The sequence below is a fragment of the Oncorhynchus gorbuscha genome, linkage group LG22, assembly GCF_021184085.1.
Source record: "Oncorhynchus gorbuscha isolate QuinsamMale2020 ecotype Even-year linkage group LG22, OgorEven_v1.0, whole genome shotgun sequence".
NCBI classification, from domain to species: domain Eukaryota; kingdom Metazoa; phylum Chordata; class Actinopteri; order Salmoniformes; family Salmonidae; genus Oncorhynchus; species Oncorhynchus gorbuscha.
This window is the reverse complement of record NC_060194.1, coordinates 13,280,258-13,290,408: the sequence shown is the minus strand read 5'-3', so window position 1 is coordinate 13,290,408 and position 10,151 is coordinate 13,280,258. Positions and strand designations below refer to the sequence as shown.

At 40.8% G+C, this 10,151-nt stretch overlaps 1 protein-coding gene, 1 long non-coding RNA gene and 4 other non-coding genes across 6 annotated transcripts; all 6 read left to right on the top strand.

Annotated features, from left to right (window-relative positions):
* The first annotated feature begins 304 nt into the window (after positions 1-304).
* On the top strand, positions 305-3,300 carry LOC124010217 (trichohyalin-like). Its single transcript, XM_046322650.1, has 2 exons — positions 305-2,241; positions 2,388-3,300. Exons 1-2 carry the CDS (start codon positions 578-580, stop codon positions 2,407-2,409), a joined length of 1,686 nt encoding a protein of 561 aa, XP_046178606.1. The 5' UTR covers positions 305-577; the 3' UTR covers positions 2,410-3,300.
* A 3,230-nt stretch (positions 3,301-6,530) lies between these two features.
* Positions 6,531-9,642, top strand: LOC124009745. Its single transcript, XR_006834317.1, has 8 exons — positions 6,531-6,604; positions 7,412-7,478; positions 7,772-7,821; positions 8,001-8,048; positions 8,247-8,309; positions 8,980-9,042; positions 9,218-9,279; positions 9,506-9,642. It is a non-coding gene; the product is annotated as an uncharacterized LOC124009745 (long non-coding RNA).
* LOC124010264 lies at positions 7,618-7,697 on the top strand. The gene has a single exon (XR_006834400.1). It is a non-coding gene; the product is annotated as a small nucleolar RNA SNORD74 (small nucleolar RNA).
* LOC124010258 lies at positions 8,098-8,174 on the top strand. The gene has a single exon (XR_006834396.1). It is a non-coding gene; the product is annotated as a small nucleolar RNA SNORD79 (small nucleolar RNA).
* On the top strand, positions 8,347-8,430 carry LOC124010265. Its single transcript, XR_006834401.1, has one exon. It is a non-coding gene; the product is annotated as a small nucleolar RNA snR60/Z15/Z230/Z193/J17 (small nucleolar RNA).
* On the top strand, positions 9,079-9,151 carry LOC124010263. Its single transcript, XR_006834399.1, has one exon. It is a non-coding gene; the product is annotated as a small nucleolar RNA SNORD47 (small nucleolar RNA).
* Positions 9,643-10,151: the final 509 nt, after the last annotated feature.

The following is a 10,151-nucleotide window of genomic DNA, read 5'->3' as shown; positions in this document are numbered from 1 at the left end:
GGATGCCATTTTCCTTATCTCCAGCACGTCCAGTCCAGACACAACAACGCGTCCCTCTGCACAATTAATGGACCAAAATTAAATCATTTGTTTCGCACTTCAGCAGCAGCACCACTAATAATACTACTATTTAAAAACCATATCTGCTAGTAATCAAAAGAGGCCAGTTCTGTAAATCAATGGGCTTCACGTGAGGAAATTCTCATTTCCTTAAAACAAACGGAAATCACAATTTCACAACACATTCCCCCCAGAAGTGAAACAGGAAGTGACAACTTTGAGAATTTTACTTCTGGGTAAACAAGATAAGTAGTACGCTATTTCATATTGATGAGCCTAGTTTTATACCCTTTACAGAGATACAATATTAGTTAATCAGGGAAAGAATTGCTGCTTCAGAATCATCTTTTCAAGACAAACGATTTAACACTGTCATCACAAAAAGGGTTTGGATTATGACAATGGTATGAATGATAGAATGGAATGACATCATAAATAAGGAGTACCCAAGAAGAGACACAGCTGTGTTGTCTTCTTCAGATCACCTCCATATATCCCTGTTTTGTGCCAACAAGACATGCAGGAGGCAGAGATGGCAAGGAGGCAACAGGAGAAGGAAACAACGTTGAGACAGAAAGAGATAGAGAATTTCAGGGTACAAGAGGATAAGACAAAGGCAGAAAAATATGAAAGAAAAACAGGACAGAAGACATGGGGGAACACAGATATGGAGAGTGTGCAACAGGACAAAGAGAGGGTCCAGAGAAAGTTGGAGCCTGCTGTCCCTGTGCTAAAAGCAAGGGTCATTGAGTGCAAGCCCAGGCCGAAACCAGACCTGATACCTGAGTATGGACTCGAGCCCAAGGCTGACCCAGCACCCAGGCCCAGGGCTGAGAAGGCAGACATGGAGCTGCTGGACATTGAGGATGAGGAGTGTGAGGATGAAGAGTTGGCTCTCATGGGCAACAAAAATATTATGTGTTCCTCAGATCTTGAAGAAGCCCAGCATGAGCTTCAAAAGGAGGCTAAGGAGGCCAGGCGTAGAGGCCAGGCCGAAGCCATCAAGAAATGTTACAGACATAACGGCTCTAGTAATATTAGTAAAGAAGACAGCGCACCACCTATGAATGTTGCCAATAGTAAGACTAATGGAGATATGGAGGGAGGAACCTGTTCCTCAAACAGTAATGAGGCAGACGAGATAACTACCAAAGTGGACAGCGTGACTGGGAAAGTGATTGGCTGGGTAAACAGAAAAGTCAAAGAGAGAAATGAGAGAAAGATTGCAAGAACATACTGGAGGGAGGAGAATCAAAGTGATCAGTTGTACATAAACGGTGTAGTGGTTTGCAGCCGTGCCCAGCGGGAGAGAGAAAAGAGGGCGAAACTCCTCAAAGGTGAGCAAAACAGACAGAGACTGGAAAGACGCTGGCAAGAGTGGGAGAAGAGGTACAGAAGAAAGAACACGCTGAAGAGGGTACAGAGATATGGGCTCTGGTACAGGGAGTTGGAGGACAAGGACAGCAGCCAGGGTAGTCATGAGGACAACTCACTGCCTGATGGAGCAGATGAGGCTGACGGTGATGAAGAGGTGGAATACCTTTTAATGTATGGGCCCTGCGACTGTGAACTCTGCAGGGACGGATACACATGTCTCTGGTACAGTTACGACAAGGAGGAGACAGACCCCAAGGAGGCTAGGAGCAAGAGGAGGAGGATAATCAATTGGATCAATACAAGAGTCAAAGAAGATTATCGCAAGAGAATCAACACAACCTTTAACATCCAGAGTTTAGTATGCAATGATTATGCCATTTACGGAAACGCCATCCTTCGCCAATGGGACCTACAGAAGATCATACGGCGGGAACTCGTAAAAAAGGAGGAAAGAAGACAAAGGCTGGAGAAGCGCTGGACGGAGTGGGAGAAAGCGAGGGCTCAGAAGATAAAAACAATTCTTCAGGAGAAGAAGGCAAAGGAACAGGTCAGGCTCAATAGGCTGATAGACCTGAATCTAGAGGCAGACCAGAAGATCAAGGAGTTCATTGCTGCCAATCCAGGAATCCAGTCCCAGTACCCTGGAGGTCATACCAGGATGGAGATGATGGAACGTTGGGACATGGGCTACCAGAGGGAGGAGACTCAGGGCCAGGAGGGCAGAGTTTGGCCTGTTACTGTACAAAAGTCCACTACACCTCTGCGGACCAAGAAAATAACCAAATGGCAGAAGTTGCAAAAATGGTAAAGAATAGAGCTAGAGGGGAGCTGAATATGAGCTGTACTACTGGTGACAACAGTAATTTATGTGAATTCCTCAATAGCAAAAATGTAATGGTGGAATAATGTTCACATTACCAAGATGCTAATTTATCTCATCATTTTTGCAGGTTTTACATGATCCAACTGTGAAAAGTCCAGCCCCAGAATGATCATATGAAAGTTATTTCCTAATAAATATTTTGGAAGTAAAATGAAAATCCAACCCGAATCAATTATATACGGATCCTATCAGATACTATTCCCTCATAATATGGTACATTGTTATTTCAAAACCAGACACTTAAAAACAAAGACATAGTTCATTTTGTTGCATATATTTCAAAATGTAATTTAATGAAACAAAATTAAAAGAATGTTAATATATTTTTTTGTGAATGAATACTGGTAACCAAAGCAGGCAATCTGAGAAGTGTCCAAAATGGCCATCCCAAGGCATATCGGTGAACAATATTTTCAGAATTATGAGAAAAAAGGTCCAAAATACTAAATACAAAGTTGCTCATTTTAAAAGAATTGCAAAATGATTCCGTCAAGGGCAATAGAGTATTCTTCCTAACAAAGATGTCTACATATGTTTCAGGATGTTGTGTATTCTTGGAAATGGTCTTCATGTAAACATGACAGTTTTTTGAAAACATAGCTTCTTTCTCCCCAAAAAGTAGTATCTTGGCACCAGTTACCATGGGTATTTCTGTACTGAATGAAATATTACCACTACCTTTTTAAAAACATGTATATCTTTATTTCCCAAACACAATTCAACAATCACTTTGTATTTGTGTTATTTTAGGCATATTTTAAACATAGGCTTATTGCCTAACAAACACTTAGTACTTAAAAAAACATATTTTAAACATAGGCTTATTACCTAACAAACACTTAGTACTTAAAAAAACATATTTTAAACATAGGCTTATTACCTAACAAACACTTAGTACTTAAAAAAACATATTTTAAACATAGGCTTATTACCTAACGAACACTTAGTACTTTAAAAAAAAACACTTTTAACATAGGCCAGGTCCTGTTTTAAACCTCATATCCCAAACACTTAGTATAATGCCTTGCATTAACATAGGCCAGGTCCTGGGATGAAAAGCATAATGCCTTGCATTTGCTCAACTGGTCATCCCTACTGCCTCTGATCTGGTGGACTAACTAAACACAAATGCTTTGTTTGTAAATTATGTCTGAGTGTTGGAGTGTGCCCCTGGCTATTCGTAAATAAATAAAAAATAACAAGAAAATTGTGCCGTCTGGTTTGCTGAATATAAGGAAGTTGAAATGATTTATACTTTTACTTTTGATACTTAAATACAATTTAGCAATTCCGTTTACTTTTGATACTTAAGTATGTTTAAAACCAAATACTTTTAGACTTTTACTCAAGTAGTATTTTACTGGGTGACTTTTACTTTTACTTGAGTCATTTTCTATTTAAGGTATCTTTACTTTTACTCTAGTATGACAATTTAGAACTTTTTCCACCACTGGTATAATGCAGAGTGCCACATGGCTGGACACTGACAAATCGTATTTTTCATGAACAAAAGATAGACCCTCCTGCCCTCACTAACTTTATCCCTTGTCTCAACAGTGATGGGATCATTAGTGAGCACAGGACAGAACCATTTTCTGCCTCCTCTTCTTCTTCACCCTGCTTTCCCACTCACTGTTTACTCTGTTGTTCATCCTGCTCCTCCCCCCTCTCCTCTTGAATATCCCCTTTCAGTGCAATGTCAGAACATGGTGACTGGTCATGCGTCCATCTACTTGGAGAACAGCTCCCCGTCACAAAGCCAGCGGATGGTCCCTCTCTTTGCTCTGGGAGGCATGCTGTTCTCTTGGATGCCAGAAATACATTGAAGTCGCACGTGTAACCATTTCGTGAATCAGCTAAAACACTAGACCTTGAATCCATGCCTGTAGCGCTTGGATTTCATGTATTGTTTGAGGCATTGGTGGGCCTTGGAGCGCACCATGCGCTCGTCAAAGGAAAGGTTCTGGAATTGGGAGACGTCCCTGCATGCATCTAATATCTGGTCTTTGAGAGGTTTGATTCTCATGAGCCGATTGTACCCCGCAGTACCCTTCTTCTTGTCGTTTTCCTCACCCTCTGCTGGGTCACTCAAATGCAGTGAATAGGTGATTGGCCCAAAATCGTGTCATGGTCATGACTGTACAGCAAAAAGGATTACCATACAACCTGTTCGGGACCCAGTAGTCTGATACCGTGTGCACATTCAGCAGACCCATATAGATTACAATGCTGAGGTATTTGTACATTTCCTCCATGGATACAGATCTCCATGGTTCTTTAAATCCCTGTTCCTGTCTTCTCTTGGCATTCTTGTTTGTATTTGAGCACAGAGTATCAACAACGTCATTACTGAAGAACAGCTGGAAGAGCTCAAGTGGGGTGTAGTACTTTGAAGTGTTTAGCTGGTGTCCTGGAGTCCTGGCAGGTTTGAGGGGGAACAGTTTAGGCTCTTGGTCTGGTTCATCCTCACTCCTCCTCGCTGACCCACTGTTAAGAGATGTGGCTAGATTAGTGTTTTTTTCTGGATTTAGGCAGGGCTGGGTGTCCAGGGGGGAGAGGATGGAGAGAGGCGTGGCCTTCTTTTGCCCTGTTTCTGTGCTGCTTTAGGGCCAGAGATGTTTTTTGTTTCTCTTTTTTGAAGCTCTGGTCTCTATGGCTTTTGTCGCAGAGGAAAGTGCATCTTCATCCTCCTCACTTTGACTTTAAAACATCAGTGGCGGGAGGGGAGGCACCTCTTACGCTGAGCTGTGATGCATCTGTTCCATTGAACAGGGAGTCATTCCCGTCTTCAGACTCTGACGGTTCTGTCTTCATCTTCCTCTCTAAAATGTATCAAAAAATGAAATTGGGTTAAGGTGAGCAATATCAGTTCATTGTCGGAAGTTTACATACACTTTAGCCAAATACATTTAAAATCAGTTTTTCACAATTCCTGACATTTAATCCTAGTCAAAAGTCCATGTCTTAGGTCAGTTACTATCACCACTTTATATGAAGAATGTGAAATGTCCGAATATTAGTAGAGAATTATTTATTTCAGCTTTTATTTATTTCATCACATTCCCAGTGTGTCAGAAGTTTACATACACTCAATTAGTATTTGGCAGCATTGCCTTTAAATTGTTTAACTTGGGTCAAACATTTTGGGTAGCCTTCCACAAGCTTCCCACAATAAGTGGGTGAATTTGGGCCCATTCCTCCTGACAGAGCTGGTGTAACTAAGTCAGGTTTGTAGGCCTCCTTGCTCGCACATGATTTTTCAGTTCTGCGCACAAATTTTCTATAGGATTGAGGTCAGGGCTTTGTGATGGCCAATCCAATACCTTGACTTTGTTGTCCTTAAGCCATTTTGCCACAACTTTGGAAGTATGCTTGGGGTCAGTGTCCATTTGGAAGACCCATTTGCAACCAAGCTTTAAGTTCCTGACTGATGTCTTGAGATGTTGCTTCAATATATCCACATCATTTTCCTCCTCATGATGCCATCTATTTTGTGAAGTGCACCTGCAGCAAAGCACCCCCACAACATGATGCTGCCACCCCCATGCTTCATGGTTGGGATGGTGTTCTTTAGCTTGCAAGCCCCCCCTCAGACACACACACACGAGGGAAAAACCAAGTAGAATAATTTTATTACACAGTTAATAGTTTTTCTATGTCCGAGTTCATAAATACAGATAGACTTGAAATGGAAATTAAAATAGACTACACACTCATTATATTAGAGTTTGGGAACCAGAAATGCAAGCCCATATTGTTTATCAGAGCTGGCCTGGTAAACTTTAGTATAGTGTCTACTGTCTTGCTTAGTCAGACTATGGCTATCTTGCTTGATCAGGCTAGCTGTTTTACCAGTATGGAAAGAAAAGGCTAAACTATGCCTTCCATGTCTCAGCCAGTGGGAGCCATTCAATAATCCAGTTTTCTATTTGGTTAGCTACTATAGTTGGCTAGCTAGCTAAACACATTCACTGCTTTCTTATCGTGCATATACAAGGTAGAACTATTCAAAGTTAAACCATAATGTTTTCTTTTAGAACAAAACCAATGTTGAAGGAAACTGGGGCACAAGTGAATGTGCGGCTTCGGCAAAACGTGTTATCACGTACTGTACTGTCTTTGACTTTATGGCCATGTATGACATCATGTAATGTGATACCGATTTTTCCCACAAGGCAGCAGGGTGATAGTATAAATACCAACGTCACCCCTTCATAAAATCCTCTTCCGCGCTTAACTCAACGATGCATGGTGTGCAGGTCATACTGTGCGGGCCACAAAATGGTAACTATTAAATTTTATTTGCTTTGGAAGATAATGTAACGTTAAAAGAACTGGACTCTTATGCGTACTACTCAAAATGTGTATTTTATGTGTCTTACGTAGCTATTTGGCTTTTTGTATTGCACGGTGGTGTATTTTCATGTGTGGCCTTGAACCAGTAACGTTTTCAGTGCGTTGCGGTTTCGAACTTCCATTCACCGCAAGCTCTGCTAATATTAATATAAAAATAATTTCGTTAAACAGAGTTCCGTTGAGTAATTATTTTCATTTACATCCGGTATGTACTTCTCGCTGCGAATTTATTGAGCTGTTGATTGCCGAATACGTATTTTCGGTCGCTTGTAAATTCATTTTAGAATATTTTTTTTTTGGGGGGGGGTTCATACTGGAGTAAATGAAGCTAGTTGCTCAACTCAACTGCAATTTGATCTACGAACATAATTTGACATTATTTTTATTGCAACAGTATAATACTACAACAATAGAGGGACACAACGCGTAAATAGCAGTTTCCTGGGCATTGGAGGTCTAACACACTGGTTCAGTTTGGCCTGAACCGCCACGTGCTAATTGTTAGCACCAGCTCAAATATACTAACGAGACTAAAGTTACATGTTTTTGGATTCATTAGACATTTACATAACCAGTGTTAATTCGAACACGTCTGTCTTTTAGTTTATGACAAAATTAATGTTTGGAACTTTTGATGAAACGCCGACTTTACTGACCAGACATGTATTTGCGCTTGTAACTATTCATTCCACTTAACTTTGCCAGGTATCTTATCATACTCTTCTAACCTTTCAGGTTATGAAGTACAACCCAACGTTACTTGATCCTGATGAATGACTCAGCGAAAATGGTTTACAATCAGGTATGTCACGCATTCCCATCAAACATGGATTTTTATATCAAGCCCACATTCGTTTGAATAAGAGTTGCTGGTGTGCAAGTGATTCTTGTCATGACTAGCTACCTAGTTATGTCAGGTAGTTTTCTGGTAGAATTTCACCTATGTCTGATATGATGAGAAACATGTTGGTAGGGACATCTGAAATAAATGAAGAAACGCCAACTTTACTGACCAGACATGGATTTGTGCATTTAACTTTTCGTTTCACTTAAACTGTTACACCATTATTTTACCATGCTCTTCTAACCTTTCAGATTATGAGGATCAATCTGCTCGATCCTGGATGACAATGGTGTACAATCAGGTATGGCATGGCTTCACATCTAACTCGTTTTACTTAATAGCAAACCTACGTGATGAATATTTGAATAAGAGTAGTGGACAGAATTCATTTCTGACACATTTTCAAACTGATGGATATCCATTTGGCAGTGTTATATAAGTGTTCTGACTGGGAAATTGACAGGGCGACTATTTCCGTAGGTTAAATCCACCTTTAAGCTGACCTTGGTAAGGAATCCAGGAGCGTGGGTAAGTGCTTTGCATGGAATCCTTAGTTTTGGACCATATGCATTGACTATACCGTTGATGATGTTTAAAGTATCATTGGGAATCTCTCTGAGACTATGTGAAAGAATTTAGATAACTGAAACGGTCTGCAGTATAATTTTAGAAGGACCCTACCCCTCTACGTACAGCTGACATTAACCAGCTTTATTTGTTCCTCAGTTGTGCCTCAAGTGTTTGTCGGATGGTTGGAACCTCTAGTCGGACTCATCAATACAGTTGCCTGTAAGTTGTTTACTGCAGCTGGAACACTTTACCATTGCCGATACAATGATGACAGCATAGTTCAGCAGATTAACCATGAAGAACACTCAGCATTGTCTTTCGCTCCTATCTGATGTATCGGCTTTACACGGAAATGTAAATTCAACATGTAACAATTTCAATGGTTTTACTGAGTTCATATTTCAAGTCAATTGAAATAAACCCATTATGCCCATATCTATGGATTGCACACGACTCTGCAGTGGTGCCCTCTCCCGAGAGGGCTTTAATTGATAGAAATCCCCCAGTTTAATCAGCTGTCTGGGTGGCGTGTCTCAAAATTCACAATTTTTACCTGGCAACCGCTCTTGTGGGCGGTCATATAGTCAGCATGCCAATTGTACTCATTGGTTGTCTGGCTTTGTGGAAACCGCACAGTTTAGTTTGCTGTTATTGTCCCCAGCACAATGTGTATAATGGTCATGCTGTTTGATATGCCACCTGTAAAGGTAAAGAGTATCTTGGCAAAGAGAATGCATTGTGCACATTTTCAGTAGCATTTTGTGTGCATGGGAAAGTTCAGCTCATGGGACCAACAGTTTACATGTTGCATTTATATTTTTGTTCAGTGTATATGGGACTTTGAAGATGGCTTCCCTCTGCTCTTCTTGACACCATTTTTATCTTTCAGACATGGAAAATTGGCTGATCTTGCTGTTTTAGGGTTACATTGCAAAATGAGCCACAGGCCAAGGTAGGCGCTTGGGCTACATTGACTTTATATTTCAGCAGCCTGTGATGAAAAGATTCTGCCATATGAGTACACTGATTATACTCCTACCGTTCCATTTATTTCTGAGGCAAAAGTGAAGCTCATTGACTCATCAGTTCATGCTATGTGCTGCACTAACTTTTTCCTTCCCACTTAGGTTCCTGGAGGCTGTCAGACCATTTGCGTTTAATTACTGTCCTTGATGCCTCAACTGAGCGGGTATGTTTCATGTATACAGTGGAAGTGGTTTGTTTAAGTCTGTCACTGCCATTGTTTTAGTGACCTGGTCCATGGTTTTATATGTGGGGGTGAGCAGATGATGATTCAATTCTTGAACTCTCTCCCTGAGATCTTGATGACTACAAGAATACTGATCTTGCCCCATTGACATCCTAATGGCTGACTGTAAACTTCATTTGGTTAACTTGTCTTTCTCTTCCCACAGGGTTTGGTCATGAAAGTGCAAGGACAATTACCACTGACCTGCAATGTTCACTATTTTATTGTGCTGTCAAAATTTACTTAATTAAACTTCAAATGTAGTGTGCACTATAGCTTGGTCAATAAAGAATACTCAAAGCATTGGTTTCACTTGCTGTTGTCCATAACAATAATGCTGTATGTGAAGTGTTGGTCCCAGAGAATGTAATGTTAATTTCTCTACCATTAAATAATTTGGCAGACCACAGGGAATGGATTTGCTTATGTTAATTATGAACAGTCACGTGGTGGTTGACTGGCAGGCAATTTAAATGTGGTGAGGCCCATTGTCCTGGCACTCATCTGCAGCCATAGCCTCGTTCCAACAATGCACCGTCGCAAGGATCTACTCATAATTCCCATAAATTGACGTTCCATGGCCTGCATACTCACCAGACATGTTACTCCACGTGGGGTACGTGTTACCTTTTGAATAGTGATACAGAACCACATTGTGCTGTGATGCTCAACCCCCCCCAAAAAAAATATATATATTTCCCGGGAGTTGTCAGTTGGGTTTCGCGGGTAATTGTCATTGAGGTTTTTGTTCGGGAGTGTACAGTGTTAAGTTATAAAAGCATGCCTTAACTTGGAGCTGTTTAGACCCTGAT

What these genes read in the sequence shown, in the direction of transcription:
- LOC124010217 (XM_046322650.1), top strand. Translation starts at nt 578, where the DNA reads ATGCAGGAGGCAGAGATGGCAAGGAGGCAACAGGAGAAGGAAACAACG. An exon ending in TGGCAGAAGTTGCAAAAATG is followed by an intron (nt 2,242 to 2,387) that starts GTAAAGAATAGA and finishes TCATTTTTGCAG; the next exon opens with GTTTTACATGATCCAACTGT.